Source organism: Planococcus citri, chromosome 3 (genome assembly GCF_950023065.1).
Source record: "Planococcus citri chromosome 3, ihPlaCitr1.1, whole genome shotgun sequence".
Taxonomy (NCBI): domain Eukaryota; kingdom Metazoa; phylum Arthropoda; class Insecta; order Hemiptera; family Pseudococcidae; genus Planococcus; species Planococcus citri.
Window position 1 is genome coordinate 25653941 of NC_088679.1, and position 27143 is coordinate 25681083.

General features: G+C 34.5%; 3 protein-coding genes across 3 annotated transcripts in view; 2 read left to right on the top strand and 1 right to left on the bottom strand.

Moving 5' to 3' along the window:
- Positions 1-15696, top strand: part of PlexA (plexin A) — a 34723-nt gene extending 19027 nt beyond the window's left edge. Inside the window, exon 2 of the mRNA XM_065357887.1 lies at positions 308-15696. Coding sequence (XP_065213959.1) covers positions 556-6378 — 5823 coding nt within the window. The 5' untranslated portion in view covers positions 308-555 and the 3' untranslated portion in view covers positions 6379-15696. The remainder of the gene's footprint in view (positions 1-307) is intronic.
- A 3-nt stretch (positions 15697-15699) lies between these two features.
- Positions 15700-17192, bottom strand: LOC135841090 (uncharacterized). Its single transcript, XM_065357890.1, has 2 exons — positions 16287-17192; positions 15700-16209 (listed from the first exon to the last, which is right to left on the bottom strand). Exons 1-2 carry the CDS (start codon positions 17031-17033, stop codon positions 15916-15918), a joined length of 1041 nt encoding a protein of 346 aa, XP_065213962.1. The 5' UTR covers positions 17034-17192; the 3' UTR covers positions 15700-15915.
- A 7527-nt stretch (positions 17193-24719) lies between these two features.
- Positions 24720-26873, top strand: LOC135839301 (uncharacterized protein K02A2.6-like). The gene is made up of 2 exons (XM_065355277.1): positions 24720-24785; positions 24855-26873. The coding sequence occupies exons 1-2, from the start codon at positions 24720-24722 to the stop codon at positions 26871-26873; spliced, it is 2085 nt and encodes a 694-aa protein (XP_065211349.1).
- The last annotated feature ends 270 nt before the right edge of the window (positions 26874-27143 follow it).

Consider the following 27143-nt stretch of genomic DNA (forward strand, 5'->3'; position numbering starts at 1 on the left):
ATTGAACTTAAAATTCTTTGAGAATGGTAAAAAAAAAATAATTTGTCGAAGTACGTGAATTTATCGATATATTTTAACCCATTTGACAGGTCTTATAGCAATTTTTCTAAAACCCCAAAAATCATGACCCAATTTTGGGCTTCTTCAAAAAAATCACGAGTGGCTTTCAATTATCATGTCAATATTAAACGTAAAATTATCTCTGCACTTGCTATTTTTTTGTGATAATTTTTCTCATTATGTCTAACTTTAATCGAGCTACATATTAAATAAACTAATTGGTGTTTTATTTTTTCATTTGTTCCAGGTGCATCTCTAATCTTGAAATATACCCGTAACTGAAATCGTAACCTCAGGCTGTCCATAAAAATAGACAACGATGATATTCAGATAGTGTCCGCCACGTTCGACGCAGTGTTGCATCAACAACCACTTCGAGTCAATCGCCAACATCGCTGTCCATATCTCGAGACCGACCGTTTGGAAATTCGTATTGCTCGTAGAACGACGATGACCCACCATCCTACCGAACGAATTTAATATTGAAATGTTAGAATGTATTTCGGCGATAAAAGCTCGGCTACTTCGTTGGCCTTCTCGTTATCATGCGTTCTACTGGTGCTATTGGGAGGCAGTCCGCGACTGGCCCAATCGTCGTCCACGCCATCGGACGACTTCAAAGTATTTTCCGACGAGCACGGAACGATCAAGTTTAATCACCTGGTAGTGGATAAAGATCGAGGATGGGTATTCATCGGCGCGGTCAATCGCCTGTACCAGTTGTCGCGCAATTTGGATCTAGTCGTCAACCATACCACCGGTCCGGAGTTCGATTCGCCCGAATGCTCGGTCCTAGACTGTCCGCACGATACGGCGAAAAAATCCACCGATAATTACAACAAAGCTTTGGTGATCGATTACACGAATCCGCGACTTATCTCCTGCGGCAGCGTACTACAAGGCTTATGCAAGGTGCACAATATCAAAAACATATCCGATATATTGGCCGTGGTGCTGGAACCGGTCGTTGCCAATAATGCGACAGCTTCGACGGTGGCTTTCATCGCGCCTGGTCCGGTCAAACCGTCTTCGCCTTCTTTCGTTCTGTATGTCGGAGTTACTTATACGGGCAATTCGGCCTATAGATCGGAGGTTCCGGCGGTGGCGAGCCGAAGTTTGGAAAGCAATCGTATGCTGGCGATTGCCGAGCAAGGTGTTACCACAGGCACCAGAGTATCGGTGAATAATTTATCCAGAGAGCGGTATATCATCAACTACGTTTACGGGTTCAGTTCGGGCTCGTTTAGTTATTTTTTGACGACGCAGATGAAATCGTCGGTGCAGACGTCGCCTTATATATCGAAGCTGATCCGTATTTGCCACGAGGATAAAGACTACTATTCGTACACGGAGATTCCGATCGAGTGTATAGGCGAAGGAGGCAGACTGTATAATTTAGCTCAGGCTGCGTTCGTCGGCAAACCCGGTTCCGAGTTGGCAACGTCGCTAGGCAATCGTCCCCAAGACGACGTTCTGTTTGTGATATTCGCCCAGAGCGAAACACCCGAAGGTGATAAGTCCAACAAGCCTAGTAAACACAGCGCCTTGTGTATTTACTCGTTGAACGCGATCAAACGTAAATTCATACAGAATATCAACAACTGCTTCAGCGGCAAGGGATCCAGAGGGTTGGATTTCATTCTATCTAGTCACGAATGTATTCAGACCAAAATTCAAACCATCAACGAGGATTTCTGCGGTCTCGATGTCAATACGCCTCTGGGAGGCGAAATCCCCGTACCAGCGGTACCTGTGATCACATTCAACACGTTGCTGACTTCCGTAGCTGCTACGTCGACCGGCGACTACACCGTTGTCTTTATTGGCACCAATACCGGTCATTTGAAGAAGGTGGTGGTTGAAAATTCGGCCACTGCTTTGGAATACGCTGACTTAACCATCGACGAAGGGTCTCCAGTGAACTCCGATTTGTTGTTCGATTCGACCATGAATTATTTGTACGTGATGACCGAACGTAAACTGACCAAGATCAAGGTGCAGGATTGCAGTAAATACGAAACGTGTTGGGATTGTTTGACTGCCAAAGACCCATATTGCGGATGGTGTTCGTTGGAGAATAAATGCAGTTTGAGAAGCAATTGCCAAGATGCGGCTAACGATGCTCTGTCTTGGATCCCTTATAAGACTGGAAGGTGTACGTCGATCACCAGCGTAACGCCGAAAGAACTGCAACGAACCACAGCTCGAACTCTCGAATTGACCATTGATAATCTGCCTCCGTTGACGGGCCAGTTCCTTTGCGTGTTTACCATCATGGATAAGGTACTGGTGACGAACGCGACTAGAAATAATTTCGGCGTGAATTGCACCACTCCCAGGACAGATCTGTTACCGTCGATACCTCCGGGTCATCATCATTTCACCGCCAAGCTCTCGGTCAAGACGACCAATAATCCGGAATTCGTCGATACCAACTTCACCTTTTTCGACTGCAATACCTACACGTCGTGTACACCCTGCGTATCTTCAATGTTCCCTTGCGACTGGTGCGTGGATGGGCATCGATGTACGCACGATACTGCTGAGAATTGCCGCAACGATATCCTGGTGACGGGAGTGAACCGAGGTGGTCCTAGTTACCGTAGCGGGCCTACGTTCTGTCCGACCATCAACGCTACCAGCGATGGTTCGACCGAGATCCTCGTTCCGGCCGGTACCAAGAAGAGTATCCGCGTTAAGATCCATATCATCGGCCAATTCATCGTGCAGACCAGATTCCTGTGCCAGTTCAACATTGAAGGACGAGTTACCAGCGTGAACGCCGATCTAATCGGCGACACTATCTACTGCGAACAGATGGAATTCGCGTACACTCAGCGTGGTCCCAATATGACAGCCACCTTCGCCGTCATCTGGGGTGGCTCGAAACCGCTCGATAATCCGGATGATATCCACGTCGTAATATACAGGTGTCGCGATATGGCCGATAATTGCGGTATGTGCTTGGCGCTGGAGAAGAAATACGGCTGCGGATGGTGCCAGAGCACCGAACGGTGCGAGATCATGAGCCAGTGCGATAGCGGATCCGGCGGATGGCTGGATCAGAATCATACCTGCCCTAATCCGTCCATTATAAATTTCCGACCGCAGTTAGGTCCGTGGGAAGGCGGCACCAATGTTACCATACAAGGTATCAATCTGGGTAGGACGTACGAAGACGTCTATAGCGGTATTACCGTCGCTGGGATACCTTGCGAGCCTTATAAACATCTGTACAAACCGACCAGGGAGATTGTCTGCAAAGTAGATGGTCCTGGTACGACCGAGTTACGTTCTGGTCCGGTCATGGTCAAAGTGGAGAATTTCCGAGGCGAGTCTAAACAAAAGTTCACGTTCGTTGATCCGAAAATCGAAGACATATTCCCTAAGCACGGTCCCAGATCAGGTGGCACTGAACTGACAGTCAAAGGGAAATACATGAACGCTGGCAGTCTGATCGAAGTGTTCATCGACGAACTACCGTGCAAAGTATTCGCCAACGACTCGACCGAAACCAAGTGCATTACCAGCGCATCGAATAAACAACGCGAAGGCAAAGTTACAGTGAAATTCGATCAAGGCGGTAATCGTCTGTACGAAAAAGATCTCTACGAGTATACCGACGATCCGACCATCGAAAGCTTAGAATCGGGTGTCAACAGTCTGGGCAAAGTACCCAAAGGTATACCAGCCGGAGGCATTAAGATCTCAGTCTCCGGTAAGAATCTGCTCTCGATACAGAAACCACTCTTCTACGTGTACAACGAGAATCGAACCAAACGATACTACAGCGAATGCGAAGTACACAGTAATTCGTTGATGACCTGCTTATCGCCGTACATTCCGGATATAAATAGCTCCTCTATCGACGCCGAAAATCCTAAATATCTCGACTACGGTTTCAAAATGGACGACGTATCGAGCGTACAAAACATATCGATGAATAAAGGTTACCCTCCGTTCACTCTGTACCCGAATCCGATTTTCGACTACTTCCCAGACTCGATCAAACACTATAAAAGCGACTACCTCACCATCAACGGTCAGAACATCGATCGAGCCTGTCACGAATCCGACGTCGTCGTCCAAATCGGCAAAAGCAACTGTAACGTGACGTCACTATCTAGACAACAGCTAACCTGCCGTCCACCGGAGACTCAACCGGCTGGATACAACAACGGATCGGATTTCGAGCTAAATGCCCTCGATCCGCCCGAGGTGATCGTCTCAATCGGTCAGAATTTCCGCCAGACTATCGGCAGATTGAGCTACTCGTCGAATTTAGCTCAAACCAGCCCGTTAACCAAGACCACCATTTACGGCGGCGTTGTCGGTATCTCGGTACTGATATTAGTCTTCATCGCTTTCTTAATCGCGTACCGAAGGAAATCCACCGAAAGCTCTAGAGTACTGAAGAACATGCAAGAACAAATGGATATCCTAGAGTTACGCGTAGCTGCTGAATGTAAAGAAGCGTTCGCCGAATTGCAAACCGAGATGACCGATTTAACATCCGATATCACCTCCGGCGGTATTCCGTTCCTAGACTATCGAGCATACTCGATGAAAATCCTGTTCCCAAGTTTAGAAGACCACTCGATCATTCAACGCGAAAAACCAGAGCTGATCAGGAAAGAAAAAGGTCTCAGGTTATTCGGTCAATTAGTCATGAATAAAACATTCCTGTTGCTGTTTATCCGCACGCTGGAAAGCAATCGTTACTTTTCGATGAAAGATCGCGTCAACGTAGCCGCCATGATTATGATCACGTTGCAGAGTAGAATGGAATACTGTACGGATATTCTGAAAACACTACTGGCCGAATTGATTGAGAAATGCATCGAAGGCAAAAGCCATCCAAAGCTGCTGCTCCGGCGAACCGAAAGCGTCGCTGAGAAAATGCTCTCGGCCTGGTTCACCTTCCTGTTATACAAGTTCCTGCGAGAATGCGCCGGCGAACCGTTGTACATGCTGTTTCGAGCCATCAAACAGCAAGTGAACAAAGGTCCGGTCGATTCGATCACCTCCGAGGCGCGTTACTCGCTCAGCGAAGAGAAACTCATCCGGCAATCGATCGATTACCGAGCGATGACCGTGTACGTGAGTATCTCCCAGCAGACTGCCTTCGTTACCGGACTCGATCCGAATACCGAAAACGTTCCTGTGAAAGTGCTAGACTGCGATACCATCTCACAAGTTAAGGAAAAAGCTCTCGATACCATCTACAGAGCTACCAGCTACAGCCAGCGACCCAGACCGTCCGAATTGGATGTCGAATGGAGGACCGGAATGTCCGGCAGACTGATCTTGTACGATGACGACTCGACATCCAAAATCGAAGGCGAATGGAAGAAGAAAAACACGCTGAATCATTACCGAGTGCCAGACGGCGGCTTACTCAATCTCGTCTCCGTTAAACAATCCTCCAATTACAACTTATCCATTCTATCGGCCGATAAAATGGAAAAACTGCATAAATACGAAACGCTCAACTTGGCTAAATACAACACAGCCAGTCCGCCTTATGCCAGGACAACGTCGCCGCTCACCCAAGACAACGATGGCGGCTACAAAGCGTGGCATTTAGTCAAACATCACGATTCCAACGATAACCACAAAGAAGGCGACCGTAGCAATAAAATGGTCTCGGAGATCTACCTAACGAGATTACTAGCCACCAAAGGCACCCTGCAAAAGTTCGTCGACGACTTATTCGAGACGATATTCAGTACAGCTCATCGTGGCAGCGCTCTTCCACTCGCCATCAAATACATGTTCGATTTCCTAGACGACCAAGCCCTCCAACACGGTATCACCGATCCCGAGGTCGTCCATACGTGGAAAAGCAACAGCCTCCCGCTACGGTTCTGGGTGAATTTAATCAAGAACCCGAATTTCGTATTCGATATTCACAAATCGAATATCGTCGACTCGTGCCTGAGTGTCGTAGCCCAAACTTTCATGGATTCGTGTTCGACGTCGGATCACAGGCTAGGTAAAGATTCGCCCAGCTCGAAGCTGCTCTACGCCAAAGACATACCTGTCTACAAAGAATGGGTCGAACGGTATTACTCCGATATCAAAATCATGCCTGCCATCTCAGATCAAGACATGAACGCGATGCTAGCCGAAGAATCGCGTCTGCACGCCACCGAATTCAACACCAACTCGTCGCTTTACGAATTATACATGTATGCTGTGAAATATAACGAACAACTCATGGTCACCTTAGAAGAAGACGAATTCTCGCAGAAGCAAAGGTTAGCGTATAAGTTGGAGCAAGTACACAATATAATGGTAGCCGATCCGAATCTTTGATATATGGCCACCAACGTCTACGATCAAGTATTGCTCAATTGCAACTTGACCGGAAGCTCGCCCAATAGCGACGATGCTGAGATGTAAGAGCGATATACTAAATGATCCAAGACGAAACGACGACTACGACGACTGATTGATCGATCAATCGATCGTGTACTTGTTTTTTACGTAGTCTTTTTTTTTATTATTATTTATTTTATTTTTTTATTTTTCATTTTTTTGATGCATTCGAGTTGCTGCGCTTCTTTTTTTTAAATTGCGGGAAGGAAGGGTAGGGGGGTAATTTTTTTTTACGGATGAGTGGCCTTTCTTTACGAAATTTTGAATTTTTAATGTCGCGTAGATGTATTTTTAGATAGAGGGTTTTGATGTGTTTGCCGTTTAGTAGTATTGTTGTTATAAAATTATCGCATATATCTACAAGTACGTTTATCGTACGTATTAATTATGCGATTGGTTAAGTATTTTTTTTTCTCAGTTTTGTTTATGGGTGTGTTATTTTATTTGTTTGTGTGATGGCTGTTTATTTAATAGTTCGGCTTTAGCTGCGATGACAATTTTGTTTTCGAAACGAAATTAGATATGCGAGTGAATTGCTTTTTTTTTATTTTGGAGATCTATGTGTGTGAAAGTGAAAAACCAAAAATAATGAGGCGAAGGTGTGTAAAAGCGAAAGCAAAAGCGTTCCTTTTAATATAAATAGGCAGCTTAGTTGTAAATTTTTTTCTCTTTATTTTGTTTTGTTTTCGTTTTCTTTCTTTCTTTTTTTTTCGTATTTTTTTTTTTTTTTGTACACATTCCAGAATTTATTTAGAATTTACGATTTTATTGTATTTAAATGGAAGTTACCTTATAGAATTTCGGCGGCCAGTACTTGTTGCGGTAAGGCTGTGATGGCGAGGACGAAAGCATTTCAGAGGATGTGGATTAGAATTTGATGGCTGGATATCAGAAGGAGGGGAGGGATGACGAGAGAAGTGATCAGGCTTTTGTTATTGACGGATAAATGTTTGAATAGTGAAGAAATATGACTATTTTTCGAGAAAAGTTTTTGAAAAATGATGAAAAACATGTTTAAAATTTTTTTTTCAATTTGAGGATTGAAAAAATACAGAAAAATTTCAAGAATCTATCGAAAATAATGAAATGAAAATATAAATTGTATTTAAAGACAATAAAATTACAAAAAAAAAGAAATTATAAATGAAAAAATTTAGTTTAAATGGTTTTGAAATTTGAAAGATTTGAATTTGCTTCCATTTTTATCTTGAACTTTTGTACCAGCTTTGAAAGTCATCGGATAAAAAATTGAATACTTATTTCGATTTATGTTTTAAAAAAATATATGTATGTACTTACCTATTTAATCAAATAATTATTTATGAAAAGATAGCGAATCTAAAAAATTGATTTGTGTTTGTAATCAATTTTCAAGTTGCAGTAATTTAGATGATTTTTTTTCTTCAACAAAATGAGAAATTTTTTTCCAATTGGGAAGTATTTGTGTTGAAATTTTACAAATTTTATAATTCCAAAATAAAAATATGTTATTGTTTCTAAATTTTCTCAAACATTTTCAACTTTTTTTTGTGGTTTTGAAACTTGAAAACAATTTTGTGGAAAAACTTTTTGATTTGAAAACTTGTTTTACTCTCTAAAAATATTCAAAAATAAAAAATGAGTAATATAAACTTTGATAAGTACATATTTGATTTTTTTAAATTTATTTATTTTGATTTCAAAAATCAGAAACTTTTGTGTCAAATTTTTAATTATTTTTTTATGCTTGGAAATTGAAATTTACAAACTTTTTTTTTGCTTGTAATGTGTTGTTAAACTACAAACGTTACAACATTTTTGCCAAATATTTGAACAAAAATAAATTTCAGAATTGTAAATTTTTCTTCATTTAGTGCACTTCATATTTGAAAAATTTCGATCCGAAAATTACTTGATCAAAAGAAATTATGACTTAATGTAATATTGGCGCACCCCCTTTCCCCCTTGAAAAAATCAAATATTTTAAAATGTGTTCAGTGATCAACTTTTAGATTTTTTTTGACAGAATCGCCAAAAAGTTTTTTTTTATTTTAAAATTAAATATTGAATTTTTCCTCTTTTCAGGATTGTAAATTTTTCTACATTTTGTCCTTTTCAAATTTACAAACATTTTAGGAAAATTTTGACCTAAAATGTTTGTGATGAAAAAAAAATGTTGATCAAGTAATGTTGACCCCCCCCCCCTTCCAAACACTGGAAAAATATCAAATAAATATTTGGAAAATGTGTTCAGTAAGTTATCTTATTTAATTTTCAAAATACTTATTTTCAAACTTTTTTTTTGCCAAAAATTCTTTGTTTTCATTTTAAAATTATTAAACATTTGATTTTTCTCCATCTTTTCTGAATAATGAGTTTTTCTTCATTCAATCTTCTGTAGGTACATTTGGAAAATTTTGACCTTAAAATTCTTTGATTAGAAAAAATGTTCGCTTGAAGTAATATCGACCCCTTCCTCCCTCCTCCCTTCCACCCAAAAAAATAAAAAGTATTTCAAACATCTAATGTGCTCAACTTTCAAAATTTTCCAAAAAAATGTAATTAAAATTCATTTTCCAATTTTCTAAATAAATTGTAATGATTTTCCCTAGAGTTAATTTTTTCAAACTTGCAAAATTATGACCTAAAATTTTTGTGATTAAAAAAAATGTTGGCCAAGTAATGTTGACTTTCTCCCCCCCCCCCCGCGCAACTAAAAAAATATCAAATAAAAAATTGTAAAATGTGTTCAGTAAGTTACTTACTCAATTTTCAAAATACCTATTTTCAAACTTTTTATTTTCCAAAAATAATTCTTTTCTGAATTTCATTTAATCTTCTATAAATTTGGAAAATTTTGACCTTAAAATTCTTTGATTAGAAAAAATGTTGATTCAACGTGATCTCAACCCCCCTCCCCCGACAAATAAACAAATAAAAATCAATCAAATAAAAAGTATTTCAAAACATCTGATGAGCTCAACTTTCAAAATTTACCAAAAATTTTTAATTTAAATTCATTTTGAAAAGTTTCTAAATGAATTGTAATGATTTTCCCAGGAGTTGATTTTTTATGCAAGGGGCCAAAATGATATTTGTTCTGGACCTGTTTTGTCTGTCGATGGTCATGACTATGTAAAAAGTAAAAAATCTCATTTCTGATGTAAAAATTGTAAGTTTTTACGAAATGATCGAAATAATCACCTTATTTGTTCTAAAAATTTGAAAAAAAAAATCGTCATATTTCTTCACCAATCTTCAAACTATGAAAAGATCGATGAATATTTCTCGAAACATTCTTTAAAAAAAAAATCACATCGAAAAATACCATCTTGATATTTTATATTTTTTAGAGCAGGAAGTCCGAATGAAGGATACTTGTTCGATCTCTGGATCAAGGATGAAAGAGAAAAAATATGTTCTATTTACGCTGCAAGAAGAGTAAGAAAAGTTTATAAAACTCACAACACAAGATCTCATTTCTATAAATTCTAAACGCAGCTCGGATGCATCTTTTAGTGTCTGTGATCGTCTCTTTGTGCTATAATAAATACCTATAATAAATGGGTACCTCCCTAAGTTCCTAATTCCTATCACTATCATTTCGTTTTTGAAAAACCTCGAAATTTTCATCATTTTATTCCCATTATACGCATATTTCTTAGGCAGGTACTCTACTTCTCCTGTCTTCTGTGTTCTTCTGTTGTATTTAAAATTAATTCATTAAATTTGAAGAAAAAAGGCGAAGAAAAAAAATTCAGTTTGATGTTAATAATAAAAAATTAGATTTAATTTACGTCGCGCTAATAAATAAAAAGAAGAAACGAATTAAACGAAGAAAAATGGAAAAAGCGAAAACGCGAAATTATATCTCGTTTGTTAGTCGCTTCTCTCGATTCGTCATTCTTATTTATTATTTTCTTCTCATCTGTGTGAAACGAGTTTAATTTAAAAGCGAAATAAAAAAATGAAAAGTCGCGACTGTTTCCATCAAGTAAGCCGATGATAGAAAAAAAATATAGGTAAATTAAATTACGATATTGTCGAATTTTCACCATAGAAACCGTTACAACGTTCGCATATTGTTGTATAAAAATAATACACGCGTACGCGATGATAATTTCTTTATTTACAGTAATTTTACACGCCGAATTGTCGCAGAATTTCTAGCTTGGTTTGATCAAAATCCACCTTCGAACGGATTAGCTTTGAGAGTAATTTTGTCGCCAATAAATCACACGGTTTATCCCAGTGAATTACCTTGCCGGTGATTTGTTTCATTGTGCCTGTAAGGCTACCCTTTTTTTCGTAGATCCGATCAGATTCTTCGATCTCAGCAAGTACTGGAAATATGTGTACGGTCTGTGTAGATTTTTTTTATTTTTTTTTATTTTCATTTTATGGTTTTTTTCTTCTTCTTATTCGTTTTAATATTCGTGTTGATTTTCGCAATAATATTTTAATAGGTATTTATTATACAGTTTGGAATTCTAGCTACGGCTCTGGCATGGAATATTGTGTGTGTACTTGCTCTGATAACACTACGCGTTGACCTTTGCGAGTATTTTGAATAAACAAAGGCGAAGAATTAAGCGAGCGTTTATTTGTACTGTGTAATTTGTCTGATCCTAGTCATAAATACGAAAATACAATATTTAACGTGTACCTTAGCCTATATAATGTGTAAATAAGGTGCGATATTATTTTATAGAACGTTTTTTTTATTTCTTTTTTCATTATTATTATTTTTTTATATCGAGTAATATTCCGGCTTGTTTTTTGTTTTATTTGAAAAATAATAACTCCTTGCTCGATGTAATAATATGAATTTTTTATTTTCAATATATGTGTGGCATTACGTAGAAAAATACTAATTATAAATTTTTATGCTGCCGAAAAATTCCCATTAGTGGTCTTGTGTTTACTGTAAACATTCCAGAATATTTACCAAAAAAAAATAATTCTACCTATTTAATTTAGTAAATTATTTTTTAAAAAAACGATTTCACCTCTAATAGTATTTTATTGTATTTATTATATACTGTATAATTTCTCAGCCAATATTGTAATTTTTTTTTTCGTTTTAATACGGTGATTTAAACAGTGTGATATCGAAACACATTATTGTATTTTAATGTGATAACTCTGTATACTTTTAAAATACTACGTCATTTTTTCCATTTTAGATGAACCGATTCTCTCCTTTCAAGAGCCTAAACAATATTACGTATCAGATTTAATAATTCTTCTCGATTGATTATTTATTATTATTTTACCATGTTTTGTCTCGTATTTCTTCTTCTAATACTATAATGAAACGAAATTATATAAAATACTACAAACAATCATTATATTCCTAAATTTCGTTTAGCTTTATTATGGTTTTTATTTCTGTCTCATTTTCATTTTCGTTTTCTTTTATTTCTCCCCAATTATTATGATTGTAACGTGTATGATTTTTGTCGTATTATGTTGTATATTTTTTTGTTAATTTTTTTTCGTTTCGTTCCTGTCTTTTTATTATTATTTTTATCGGATATTTTTCTTTCCTCTCTATATATCTTCTTATTTGTATATGTTTGTTATTTTGTACAGTTTGTATTATTTATTATATTATGAGTGCAATATAAACGAAATATTTATATAATCGCTTTTCTATGTAATTTTCGTTTTCGTTTGTTTGTTTGTTGTTTTTTTTTTAATTTATTATTTTTTTTTATACGTACGCGATGGTTTTGTGAAACACGATGAGATTTGGCGACGTTTCTTGATTGGGTTTTGAGTAGAGCTCGGATGGGTTTGGTTTATTTTTTTTATGAAGATTAGAGGGAGGGAAATTGGTTTTTTGAGAATGTTTTAGAAATTATCGAGAGTTGAATAATTTTAAAATATGTATTTGTGAGGATTTTTTTTTTTAATGTGAGAAAAATTGGAGGTGAATTTCACTTTTGAGGGTTTCAGTTGAAAAAAAAAAAAAATAGAAAAGGAACTCGTTGAAGTTGAAAGTTTTGTATCAACAGGTTTTTTTAAAAAGTTGGTCCTATTTTTATTGAAATTTGGAATAATGATTATGATGAATTTTGTAACGTTCTGATTTCAATTTTGGAAAGATTCACCAAGTGAAAGTGGAAGAAATTTACATCAGATATGTTGAATTTGAAATGAATTTTTCAACTAAAAAGATTGAAATTTTAGGTGACATTTTTTTGGTTTGGAAATAAATCTTTTATTCATTTTAATTCGAGCAGAAAAATTATGCATTTATTTGATCAGTTTCTCTCCAATAATTTGTTTTAAAAAATAACATTCAAATTTTTAGATAAGACTGATCCATACATTCTTTTTATTTCCTCCTTTATCCCTCCTCATTTCATAAAGTACAAAATATGATGCTTGATTTCAATTCATAACTATTGAAACGCCAGTAAAAAAGAAGGAACGAATAAAAGTAATTAAACATTTTTTTTTTTAAGAATTACTCAATTTATTATCATTTTTTTTCTGAACAAAATGAAAAATCAGTAAAAAAAATATGGGCAAATGAAACTTGTATAAAATTTAGTAAGTAAGTAAGAATGTTTTAATCAATTTTTCTTTAAACAAAATTGATTTTATGCTGTTGAAAAAACATTTTTAATAATTATCTGACATTTTCAGAAAATTATTCAATTAATTTTTCTATTTATGGTTTTTGGACAAATCAGTAGGTTAAAAAAAAAAAAATGAAAAAAAATTGTCGAACATTTTTAGAGAATTATTTGCAATTAATTTTTTTTGAACAAATTGATCTTCTTGAAACATTATTAGAAAACGAAATGAACGAATTGATTTTATACTGTTGAAAAATCATTTTGAAAAAAATTGTCAAGCATTTTGAGAGAATTGTTCAATCAACTTTTTCTGAAAAAAAAATTGATTTTCATTCATATTTGTTGAAAAATTAGTAAAAAAAAAATGAAAATAAAATGAACAAATTGTCAAACATTTTCAGAAAATTACTTGTGATCAACTTATAAATTTTTTTGAGTGAATGAATTTTGGAACAAAATTGAATTCTTAAAACTTTGAAAGATATGTAAAAAAAAAAAAAAAAAATGAAAGAATAACAAATCTAAAAAATTTTCTGGGAATTATTTTTTTAAACGAAATTAATTATTTGCTGTTAAAAGAGAATTGATTTTTTAGCGAAATTTATTTCAATTTAATACTGTTGGATGAAAATCAGTTTGAAAAAAAAATATATATCAAACTTTTTCAGAGAATTATCTGAAATTAACTTTTTTGATTTTAATTCATTACTATTGAAAGATTAGTAAAACAAATTAACAAATAAAAATTGTTGAAAATGTTCTGGGAATTATTTAATCATTTCTTTTTGAACAAGATTGATTTTCATTTTGAAAAATTACTATACATTTTCACATTTTTAGGAAATTACTTGATTGTTTTTTTTTGTTTTTTAGCAAAATTTTTTAAAATTTATTACGGTTTGAAAATCAGTTTTAAAATCATCAAACATTTTCAAAAAATTGTTTCATTCTTTTAAAAAGCTTGAATATTAATTCATCATTATTGAATTTGAAACACCATTTTAAATGAAATGAACGAATTCAAATGCTGGATCAAACATTTTCTGGGAACTAATTTTAGTTCATTTTTGTTGAAAATTCAGAGTCAAACATTTTCAGAAAATTATTAAATAAAAATTTTAATTACTTGTTCTCTTTTAGAAAAAATGGATCAATTCTAATTTTTTTTTTTTTTTTGTGAATTCCTTTCTTCCTTTTATATTAATGAAGTTTTTTATTTGAAACTTCGAATCAGAGCATGCACATTTGATTAATTATTCTGGTGTATTTGTTGTTTTATTCAATTATTTCACTTTTTTTTGTTTGTTTTTTCCTTCAAAGAATATTTGAAACAAAATATCAAAATAATTATGCGAATTCATATCGCTCGTTCTATGTTTGTATATAGAACAGAAATCCTAAGAATGGCTAAAAAAGAAACCAAAATAAAAAATTAACATTTCGTTGCTTTTTTTCAAAATAGGACTGAGGGATTTGAGGCCATAGGACATGGGTAGAAAAGTTTCTTCGAGTTCAAATTTAAAAATCCAAAGTATTCGACGAATCTTTGCAAAACGAATGTGGTTAAGATGATAATTTGTTGTAAGATTCCTTTCTCTGTGTGTTGAATTCCTTTTAAAACTCAGTAATAAAGTTGTAACTAGTAATTAATGCGAGAAAATTCAAAACTCATCAAATTTAGGAGCTTTCTACGTTGAAATTTATTTTTTTTTAAAAAGTGGTTATAAAATGTTTTGAAAACACTGAAATTATTTAAATATTTAGTTTGCTATAATACAAAAGATGAAAAGAAATTCATCTCTTACCAAAATATAGAAATAATGCGAAGATAATTTGAAATTTAAAACTTAACTAGCGTAGCTGTTCTCATCAAAGTGTGAAATTCGCTCTTTACAAAGCAGACGAGTAAAAAAAAAGGGAAAGATAATTTAATTGAGAATTTAAATAAACATCGTTTTAAGGGTTCGAATATATGTTGGTTGAAAATTTAGGTATTTTAAGAAACGTCGTCGTCGTTCTCTAGTTTGCAAAAAGAAAAAAGGGTTTCCCCGAACAAGACGCGTTTTACTTAGTTGAATTTATTATGTAAATAACTAGCGTTCGAGAAAATTTTTTTATTATTTTTTTTGTACGAAATTTTGGTCTTATTTGTACGCGTTGATTTTATATACATATTTGTACTCGATTTTTTTTTTTTGATTTACCTTAACATTTTTATATGTATTTTTTTTTTGTACGTGAAATGCATTTAACAAGTAACTTTTTAATTATGTGTGAGTGCGTATCAGTGTGTATTTTTATTCGATGTTAATTTATAAAATTAACCAATTTTTTTTTCTCTCCAAATACATAAAGGATGATTAACAAGGATTGTTGCATTGCCCCTCCCTTTGTATTCTCTTTCATTTCCTATATATGGTTAGGTAAATTATATTAAAAATATGCTATGTGTGTGTGTGGATCGCGAAGAATGAAAGAGATTATGTTAATTATTTTATCGAGTTTTATATTCGAAGATGATTTTTTTTGTTCTTTTTGTTATAAAGCAAGATGTTAATCGTTCTTTTTTAATTATACCTTTAAATGTTTATATTCAGAAAATGTCATATCTGTACTTAATTTTTATGTGTGTACGATTTGTATTCGATGTTGAATCATTGTGTAATAAAAAAATTTTCAAAATGAAGTGTTCGTTTGATTGAAACGTTTATTATGAATTTATCTACAACTTTTATCATGTACTTAGGATAGGTAATATCTAATGGGGACATCTGCAGATGTTAGAATAATACCTATGACATCTTGATGATGTATTAGAGCATTCTCTTAGGAAATATATTTTGATTAAAATTGGGTACTTTTGGATAGGTAGGTAAGATATTTGTTTTTTAATCGGAGAAAAAAATCATGAAAAAACATCATAATCAACCTGTAACGAACAAAATGTCAAGTTGTATGTCTTATCATAATTCTGGAAAACTACTTTTGAAGGTGTAATGAAAGTCGGGTACTCCGAAGAGGAAAAGATCTTTTCGGGTGGTTTCAAGACTACTTCGCTTTTGGCATCATCACCGTACCCTATGTGCTCCAGACTCCAATAGGTGCTATTACTGATGAAGGTAAACGCTAAACGGATTTTTGGAGATGAGTTATCCTTGTCTTGAAAATATACGATTAAAGTGTTATTTGATTCGGTGGGCTGAAAAATGAAAAAAATAATAATTTAACACGCATTTGTGAAATATTCCAGTTGATTATAGGATAAAACATACTTACTTTGTCAATTTTAGTAAGATTATACTCTTTCGATTGATTACCAACCAAAAACTGAAACAAGGGTTTGCTTGTCGTGTCTATTGAAACGAATCCTGGTACAAAGTAGCTATTCGGAGGCGATTTTGAAGATAGTGGTTCAACCCGTGGTGGTTTTAAGCAACGAGCAATACGAACATGGTCTGTTTCCTCACCACCGGCACCAGATGAACCAGTCATAACGCAGATGTATGAATTATATAAAGAGGCGTGCTCCTTACAAGCTTTATGCATTATATTATCGGACATTTTCAAAGTTTCAGAAAGATCTTCTCCTTTGGGAGCGATCTTAATGACGTGTATTTTCATAGAATCACTCGTCGCAACCAAGTCCTGTACACCAGAAACCGACTCATCAAAAGCATCATGCATTCTTTTTGATTGCACATTCGTTTGAAATAAAATTTTCTTGTATTTGCTATTGCTCATGGAGCTTTGCACATTTGAAAACACACTTACGTCTCCATACGTCTTGAACAAGTCTGGCAAAGAGAGGCTTTCGAGGATACCTACCAATACGTGAGTATCTTCATCTTCACTTGCTGGTTTCGTGATCCAATCTTCGATATTATTGGAGCTGACTTTTGCCAAATTCGATGTCATTTTATCAATGCTGGGATGGTTACCCCATATCAGTACAGGAGCGACGGCATTTTGAGAATACGCCACTCCCAAGGTGGCTAAAACCATTAGTAACTTGAAGGATATCATATTTTACACCATATAAGTATTAATTATTCGATGAAATCGCGCCGCAGAACAATTAATAATGGAAAATTTACTCGAAATTATAATATTTCAGAAGTCAATCTATAACATTTTACTGATAAACACACACGCAAGGACGGTGTTATCTAAACCACACCCAAAGCATTCAAAAACAGAGGAAAGTGTAAGAAAATGACTATTTTCTTGAAAACTATTTATTTACATCATTTCATTCAATTGTGAGCTCTTTAAATTGAAAAATATCATAAAAATTCAAATTGAGGTCAGAGCAATTCGGTTACAATTCTCACGTTCTTTTCAATTCAAACACGTTTCTACAATGCTTGGTGGAAAACCCCTTCAAAATGAAAATACTGCCCGTCAAACATACAAAAAATTACCCAGAATGGACAAATCCAAAAATTGTTCAGAAGTCTAACTCAAAATCAGTAATTGAAGAAAATACAAATTTCAGTTTGAATAATTTTAATTTTCAAAAATTTTTATAAAATCTTTTCCCCCCACACGTGTTCAATAAATTTTATCAAAATTCAAAAACTTTGAAAAAAATCCCAAACTTGTACAAAAAGTCTGTTAAAATTCGTTTTAGATCATGGATTGGTTCAAAATTAGATGAAAGTGAATGAAAAAACGTGATTCCAAAAGTAACCTGTACAATTCATATTTTTCAATGGAAATTACAAACCATAAAAAATTGACTAACTTGAAAATTTTCGACCAAAATTGTCCCATCAGGAGGGACAAATCGTCTGAAAAATCAATGTATAAAATTACGAAGATTGATTTTAAAAATGGAAAAGCAGCACTTTATATACACAAATTCTGACAAAGGTTAAGATTTGTTGACAAGTTTTGCAAGAGCTGAACTTTCAGACTATTTTGGCATAATACAGAATTTTTTGGATAACTTGTCAAAAATGGGTCTTTGCCTTTTATTTACGTAGGTATTTTGGCAAAAAAAAAACAGTTTTTTTTTTTGAAAACCACGAAAAAAATAAATTTTGACAATGATTTGGCAAAAAACAAAACTTTTTAGGATAATTTTGACAAAAACGAACTTTTATTTACAAGTTTGACATAAACGAGATTTTCTTGACAATTTAGGCAAAAACAGAACATTTTAGACATCTTAGGATAATTTTGGCAGAAGCAGGAATATTCAAAATTTTGGATGCTAACACAGTGTTTTGGTCATTTCTGCAAAAAATATGAGGACTTTTTTGATAACGTCAAAGAAAGGTAGTTTTCCACAAATTTGGCAAAAAATCGGACTTTTTTTGGCAATTTTTACAAACAGTCAGGATTTTTTAATAATTGGCAAAAATGGGAATTTTTAAAACTTTGGCCAACTTTGGTAAAATTTGACGCTTAACATTTTTTGTTTTATGTGTTTTTCGCACAATTTAAAAAAAACGTAAAAAACGCGTATTTTTTTGGATTTTTTGCAAATTTTATTCTTTTTAAGAAAAAATGTTGATTCTATGGATTGGAAGAAAGAAAGTACCTACTGTGATTGTAAAAAGACATATTTTGGCGGAAACAGTTTTTGTGATTAACTCTTCAATCCGAAGCTGTTGCGGTTCATAGTTTTCTTTTGTCAATTTTACCCCACCACTATGATGAAAAATTTTGAAAAAAATTGTGTTAAATGGCCCATGCTTCCCATACACATTTCGCGTGATACCAGAATTTTCTTCCCACTACTCATGGATATCAATTTTTTTCTCGCAAAAATGTGTTTTTTGGCTATACTGTCCAAGCAGGGCGGGGGGGGGGGGTTGAGGGGCGGAAATTCTGCTCGCAAATTTTTTTTTGGAGCTACCCAACAATAATCCATTATAACTTTACAAATCTGGGAACAGGGTCATTTCGCTTATTTTACCTGGGAATACCCTTTGGTTCCTGTCCCATCTTTGATCTGAATCTATTGCTGGTGCTTGAATTTTCAGACTGTTCTTCTGCAGGATCAAATTGAAAATTTAATCCAGCGATTGTTTTTTTTTGTTTCCTTTGTTTGTTTGTTTTCTTTAGAAAAAAGTGAAAGGGTGTGGCCGAATAAGGAAGTTAAATCTGTCCCTATTCTCTGATTTTTTTCCAATTTCAGAAATGTTTAAAGTTGTTTGAAACAGATTTCTAATCAATTTGGAGGATCTGAAATAAAGTACCTACACACAAAACTTCAGCTTTCCAGGTCAGTTTGTTAGAATTTTGGTGCGGACTGAATGAGGTAGGGAGAGTATTTCCTTTCCGCAGAACACGAATTCGCGCTCGTAGAATCGATGAGAAAAACAATTCTTATCATATCGTAATTTACACGGATGGATTGATGAGCTGGGTATTAGGTAGAGTGGTTTCGCAGAATATAAATTTGCGCACAACACAATAGAACGTCATAGATAATAGACTCATTCTCGATAAGATTATGAAATTATAGAAACATTTTCATTTCCGGTCATTATGATAAAATAAATTTAGGTAGCATTTCTGATAACGTTGGGAGTAATTCGTGAATAGATAATATGTACATGTTCACTGTACTGAATTGGTAGGTATAAAAAACGTAAGTACATACCTATACATATGTTAGTACGAAACCCCATCGATGAAAGTTGTGTACTCGTCACAAAGAAACGTTTACAACTCGTCAACTATGATCAAACTTGAATTTTGCTCACTGTGAAAGCATGTCACCCAGATTACAGAACCAAATTTTCAGCTGCCAAAATTGATCTTTGAATTTTTGCGGAATTTTTGAAATTGGGGAAATAGGTAGTTAGGTAGTCTATTGGATCGTTTTTCTACGTAAAAAAGTAAATTTTGAGATAAATATCTGATACTCAACGGTTTATGTATTAAAATAACCCCCTCCCCCCAACGATTTCTACCACTTTTCCAGCCGATCTGAAGCCTCCAGCAAAAGTTGACTTTTCTCCTGCAATTCGAAATCACTCCAGAAGGCTTCGTAATCAACTTCTGCAAAAATATAACGCCAGTTGAAACAAAAAATCTCGAGAAAGTTGACGTTGGCAAATTTTATGGAGAATTTCCAAAAAGGTCGCCAGAGACTCTAGAACGACTTGAAACCACCTCCAATTGACTTAGCATGTTGAAATTAAGGCGCAGAGTAAATTTCGGTTTCCCCCAAGTTCATTTGGTAAAATTTTGTGGAAATTTCAAGTTTCAAAAATCTGCTAGAGGCTTTAGAACTACACTACATGCCCCGAAACCGTTTCCAATCAATTTGAAAAGTAGTCAAAAATAAAGCTTTTATCTCAAATTTAAGCTTTCTGGTTAATTTTTTGTCATTTTTGGCATAGGTTTTATTTTTAAAAATTCACCAAAAATTAAAAAAAGGTACTTGCTAGTCTCGTATATGTCTTATCGTCATTCTGGAAAACTACTTTTGAAGATGCACGGTAAGCGTAGCGGAAAAGGGTAGAGATCCTTATGGAAGGTTTCAAGATTACTTTGCTTTTCTCATCATCACCGCATCCTATCTGTTCCAGATTCCAAGAGGTGCTATTGGTGATAAAAGTAAAAGCTAAACAGATTTTTGGAGATGAGTTAGTACTGTTGTCTTGAAAGGACGGCGTTATCTAAACCACACCCAAAGCATTCAAAAACAGAGGAGTGTAAGAAAATGACTAATTTATTCCTAAAAATAATTTATTTACATCATTTCAATTAATCGTGAGCTCAGTGAATTAAAAAATACCAAAAAAAATTAAAATTGAGGTCAGAGCAATTCAGTTACAATTCTCACATTATATTTTCAATTTAAACACGTTTCCACAATGCTTACAATTAGTGGAAAAAAATCCTTCAAAATGAAAGTACCGCAAGTCAAACTTACAAAAATTTACCCAGAATGAACAATTATCCAAAAATTGTTCAAAAGTTCAACTCAATTAATTAATAGCTGCAGAAAATACAAATTTTGATTTCAATTATCAAAAATGTTTATAAAATTTTTTCCAAATCCATAAAGTCTTACCAAAATTCAAAAACTTTGAAAAAAAAACCTAAATTGTACAAAAAGTCATCTAAAATTTCTTCTAGATCATTGATTGGTTCAAAATTAGATGATAGTGAATGAAAAAACGTGATTCCAAAAATAACCGATACAATTTATATTTTTCAATGGAAATTACAAACCATAAAAATTGACTAACTTGAAAATTTTCGACCAAAATTGTGGTCCATCAAGATAGACAAATCGTTTGAAAAAATCAATTTTTTAGTATTCTTGAAGGTACTTTAATACATATACTAAATATTCTGAAAAAAATATGCCTGTGTTGTGATTTTTTCGGGTCAGAATTTTTCTATTTTCAAAGAGATGAACTAGAAAAAATGAATAGAAAAGGAAATCGAGAGGAAAAATATAAAATTACGAAGATTGATTTTAAAAATGGAAAGCAGCATTTTATATACCTACCTACAGACAAATTCTGACAAACTTTCGGACTTTTTGACAATTTTTGCAAAAGCTGTACTTTCACACTATTTCGGCTAACAACAAGATTTTATTGGCCATTTCGGCATAAAACAGAATTTCTTGGATAACTTGTTAAAGAAAGGTATTTGAGTTTTACCTATTTATTTTGGCAAAAAAACATTTTTTTTTATTTTTGTAAACTACGAAAAAAATATATTTTGACAATGATTTGGCAGAAAACAGGACTTTTCAAGATAATTTTGGCAAAAACAGGAATTTTTTTCAATTTTGGCAACATCATTTTTTTTAACATTTCGGCCAAAAGCAAGAGTTTTTTTGGCAATAGTTACAAAAGTTGGGAGTTTTTTTTTAGTAATTTCGGCAAAAAAGGAACTTATTTACAATTTTGACATAAACAAGATTTTTTTGACAATTTATGTGAAAACAGAACTTTGCAGACAATTCTGGCAAAAAACATAACAAGGACTTTTTGGGATAATTTTAGCAGACGTAGGAATTTTCAAAATGTTGGATGCCACAACAGAATGTTTTGGTCATTTCTGGAAAAAATATCAAGACTTTTTTGATAACGTCGAAAAAAGGTAGTTTTTCACAATTTTGGCAAAAAACAGGACTTTTTTTTGGCAATTTTGACAAAAGTTGGGCTTTTTTATAATTTAAAAAAAAATGAACTTCTGTACAATTTTGGCAAAAAAACAGGTGATTTTTAAAATCTAGGCCAACAACAGGGTTTTTGTTCATTTTTACAAAAAATATTAGGACTTTTTTGATAACGTCAGAAGATAATGTATTTTTCGATAATTGACCAAATTCACCATTTCGGCAAAAGTTGGGATTTTAAAATAATGTCTGACAAAAACGAGACTTCTTCAATTTAGCGAGCAGACAAAAATGAAGCTTTTACCTCAAATTTAAGCTTTCTGGTTAATTTTCTGTCATTTTATTTTTAAGAATTCACCAAGAATTAATTATTTTATCGAGTTTTGTATTCGAAGATGATTTTTTTCTTCTTTTTGTTAGAGCAAGATGTTACCTAATCGTATTTTTTAAATTATACATTACCTTTGAATGTTCATATTCCGAAAAAAGAATAGGAGAGGAGCGGAAAGTCGTAGTTGAAGATATCAAAACTAGAAAGCTAAAGTATTTAGCTCATAAAATACGAGAAACCAGTATTTTCATGCTAGCAGTACAGGGGAAAATCCAAGGAAGATCGACGAGAGGGAGGAAACGATCGGAGCTGTTAACAACAAACTCACCAGCCAACTCTCCCTGTAAGACCCTGAAAGAAACGATCAGATAGGCTAGATACCGGCTAATATAGATGGACATATACGCTATCTCCTGTAAAGGAGTGCGACTACGACGACTGCAATTTTTGGCATTGGCCTACCTTCATTTTTGAAGAATTTATGCAACTTTGAAGTTTTAAAACAGATCAATTTGAGTAAAATTTGATGAAATTTTTTTTGGGAAATTTTACTCAAATTGATCTGTTTTAAAACTTCAAAGTTGCATAAATTCTTCAAAAATGAAGGTAGGCCAATGCCAAAAATTGCAATTTTTAGCTGAAAGAATGCTCTACAAGCTCCCCAGGTCGAATTTTTCATTTTCACAATTTTTCATTTTTTGCTCATTTGGTACACTTTAGACGCTCGTAGTTTCTTTCCATGAATAGATAGAGGGGCTTGTAGGTAGCGCGTTGTGTTCGTCTCGGCGAGATCTACACGTTGGTACCAAATCCAATATGGTTTGCTATGCCACCAAACGCCGGTTAAGAAATCTCCCTGAAAGTAAAATCATTCTAAAGAAATTCAATATTGATGATAAAGAGTGTTATGAAAAAAAAACGACAGGGATGGTATTTTACGAACTGAGCCCATTTTAAAAATTTTTCCCGTACCTTTGTACTTGTTTTTTATACTCAGTGGCTTCACGAAATAATTAATATCAAATAAATGAAAGCCTACATCATATTATGTTGGCAAATTCTAATATACTGACTGCAGCATCTACTCAACTGATTTTTTTTAGGAAGGAAGAAATCAATGCTATCCAAGTGTATACTTATACTGGTATATTATGTAGGTAGGTAGACGTATATAAATTTGAATATTTACAGTTACTAGGTAGGTACTTACAATTACAGTTACCTATCTAATTTAATGCACAATTTTACGAATTACATTTAATTATGCGCACCGAAGATGACAAATTATGCTCGTACCATACTACCCATACGATACATTAAGGTTGATTTCGAAAAATAATGTCGAAAAATGTTGAAAAAATTCAGTGGTAATTTTTATTTCAAGTTGAAAGTCATTCAGAAAATTTTTAGATTCAGAAGTGCTCCTGAAGGAAAGATATGGGCCCTTCAAAGAATTGCATTTGTTATGCTCCAAGCGAAAAGGTACAATAAATCGCAAATCTACACGCCCGGTCACTGTACCTTTCACTGTGTGCGTTGATCAATGCGACGTTTGTTGTTATGAGCAGGGTTTTCGGTTAGTCTTAAAATTATTAGGTAGGTACATTAATAGGAAATTTTCGTAGGACGCTCAGTTTCAAATTTCTACGTCTTCAAAATTTGCTTCGTAACAAAAAATAGCCTGAAGCTTACAAAAGCTCACTGAAATAAACATGAGAAAAATCATCTCAAAATAATGGTCTTCACTGAATTTGGTCAAAATTTTCCAACAAGGATTATTCTTGCGTTTTTTCGTCCATTCACAGTGTCTTAAGATATGTCAGTAACTAATCACCACCTCATGAGTAATGCTCATTGCAAAACATTATACATTGTTTATTCAATTTCAAGTAGAAGATCTGCTGGATTTTCTACGTCGTCACTCGAGCTACAATTATTTTCCTCCGGCCAATAAATATTACATGGCTGAAGTGTAGTATCTAGATATATTAGTTAGATAGAATAGTGAGTTGGTAACCCTGCCCAACTATTTCATCATCTTTTTCTACTCTCTGTTTATCAACAGATTTGTACGTATTATATGGAATGTAAATATAGTTCTAAAATGAGTATTAATTATTCCTTCGTATATAACAATTTGGCGACGAGGATAAAGTAAAAGACAATTTATAATGTAAAGTATCCGTTTATAGTCGTTACAAGTGTCAAATTCGCGTTTCCGCGAATATATTTATCAACATATTATTGTGTCGCGAGTCAACAGAGTCAACAATTCAACATGGCGACGTTTTCGGACGAGCAATTCGCTAGATTATTAGCGGCACTCAATCCACCGCCAGCACCAGTGTCAAATACTACCTTTATTCAAAAATTTGATCCGTTCGATAAAACAAAGGAAACATTTACTCAATAGGGTTTCATCATCGAAGGCGATAGTATCAAGAAAAACCCAAATAAAGTAAAGGCGATCGTCGATGCTCCGCGTCCGAGAAATCCAGATGAAATTCAACAATTCATTGGACTAATTACATATTACGCCCGTTTCATTCCAAATGCCAGTTCCATTACATACCCACTACGTAAATTAACGTGCAAAGGGGTTCGTTTCCATTGGTCAGCTGCGTGTGAAGCCGCCTTCATAAAACTGAAGAATATTATTGCCAGTGACCAGGTACTTGTTCAATATGATCCAGATCTTCCAGTCATAGTAGCGTGTGATGCCAGCCCTACCGGTATTGGAGCGGTATTATCGCATATTATCAACGGTGTCGAAAAGCCTGTCACGTTCGCTTCCAGATCGCTGACCACAGCTGAATCAAACTACAGCCAATTGGACCGTGAAGCCCTTGCCATTATATTCGCCGTAGAAAAGTTTTTCATCTACTTATATGGCAGAAAGTTCACGCTGTACACCGATAATAAACCCCTATCGAGAATTTTCCACGAACACGCTAACCTACCTGCAATGACAGCTGCCAGATTGTTGCGTTACGCTGCTTATTTGAGCATGTTCGATTACGATATTAAGTACCGCAAGAAGGAAGACAACGTAAATGCTGATTATCTATCCAGAGCTCCATTAAACGAAGCACCAGATGGCGTTATCGCTGCGCTAGAATGGGAAATCGCCGAATTACACGAAGAAACGCTACATCATATCACTTCAACAGCAGTTACAAGTGCTATGATTGCTCAAGAAACCAGTACTGATCCAGAGTTGTCGAAATTATTAGCCGATCTTCGTTCAGGTGCATGTGTCGACGAAACATTCACCATTTCAAACGGTATCATCTTACGTGGCGATCGTGTTGTCATTCCGAAGAAACTTCAACCTGCAATTATGAATGAATTGCATATGACCCACTTGGGTATTGTCAAAATGAAGCAGTTGGCGCGAAATTACTGCTATTGGTCCGGAATTGACGCTGATTTAGAACGTTTAGTAAAATCCTGCGTTCAATGTTCAGAATACCAGAAACAACCAGCCAAGGTCAAAGTTCATCACTGGGAAATTCCTGAAAATAATTTTGATCGAATTCATATCGATTTCGCCGGTCCCAGAAAAGGCTATCAGTTTTTGATTGTAGTCGACGCAAAATCAAAATGGCCAGAAATCAAGATTTTCAACAAAGATCCAACGTCGTTGTCAACTATGCTCGCACTCGAAGAATTATTCACAGTCCACGGTTATCCGAAAATTATAGTGAGCGACAATGCATCAATTTTCAAAAGCGACGAGTTCCAGAAATACTGCGAAGAACGTGGTATTTTTCAAATGTTCACTGCTCCAGCGCATCCGAGTACAAATGGTCTTGCCGAACGGTACGTTCAAATACTGAAATCGAAACTCAACAAGATGGACCACGAAAACTTATCGATTCAACTGCTGCTTAATAAAATTCTACTCCGTTTTCGTGCTACTCCCTTATTGGATGGGAAAAGTCCAGCAGAACGATACCTCGGTCGACGTTTGCGAATTAGGCTTGATGCTATCAAACCAATCACCTTGAAACGTAATCCAGTCTCTACAGAGAAAATTCGCCGTTTCAACATGGGTGATCGTGTCAATGTCGTAGTTCAAACCATACTTGGAAAACCAGTTTGGAAATTCGGTACAGTTCAATCCTGTTTGGGTCGACTCCATTATCAAGTTCGATTAGATAATGGGAAAATTATCAAAAAACACGTCGACCAACTGAAATCTACCTGTATACCAGAAAAAATTTGTCCAGAGCCAGTTTCTCCAGTTCAACAACGTAAGGTTACGTTTAATATTCCTACAGAACGTGTCGAAAATCAAATTCTACCCGAGGAGAGAGTGGCAACTCCTCCACCAGTTCTTCAGCCTGAGCCTGCTCAGGCCCCAGCTCCAGTTCCAGCCAGACCCAGGCGTTCGGTGAAGAAGCCTGGATGGCTCCAAAATTTCGTGTAAAAAATTAACTATTATATTCGATTATTTTTATGTGGCGAAGATTGTAGTATCTAGATATATTAGTTAGATAGAATAGTGAGTTGGTAACCCTGCCCAACTATTTCATCATCTTTTTCTACTCTCTGTTTATCAACAGATTTGTACGTATTATATGGAATGTAAATATAGTTCTAAAATGAGTATTAATTATTCCTTCGTATATAACATGAAGTACCTGCAAAAGATGAATAAAAATAAATCTCAAATCAATATATGAGTATGAGAAAGTAA

What these genes read in the sequence shown, in the direction of transcription:
- LOC135841090 (XM_065357890.1), bottom strand. Translation starts at nt 17,033, where the DNA reads ATGATATCCTTCAAGTTACTAATGGTTTTAGCCACCTTGGGAGTGGCG. An exon ending in ATCTTACTAAAATTGACAAA is followed by an intron (nt 16,210 to 16,286) that starts GTAAGTATGTTT and finishes TTCATTTTTCAG; the next exon opens with CCCACCGAATCAAATAACAC.
- LOC135839301 (XM_065355277.1), top strand. Translation starts at nt 24,720, where the DNA reads ATGGCGACGTTTTCGGACGAGCAATTCGCTAGATTATTAGCGGCACTC. An exon ending in TCAATCCACCGCCAGCACCA is followed by an intron (nt 24,786 to 24,854) that starts GTGTCAAATACT and finishes TTTACTCAATAG; the next exon opens with GGTTTCATCATCGAAGGCGA.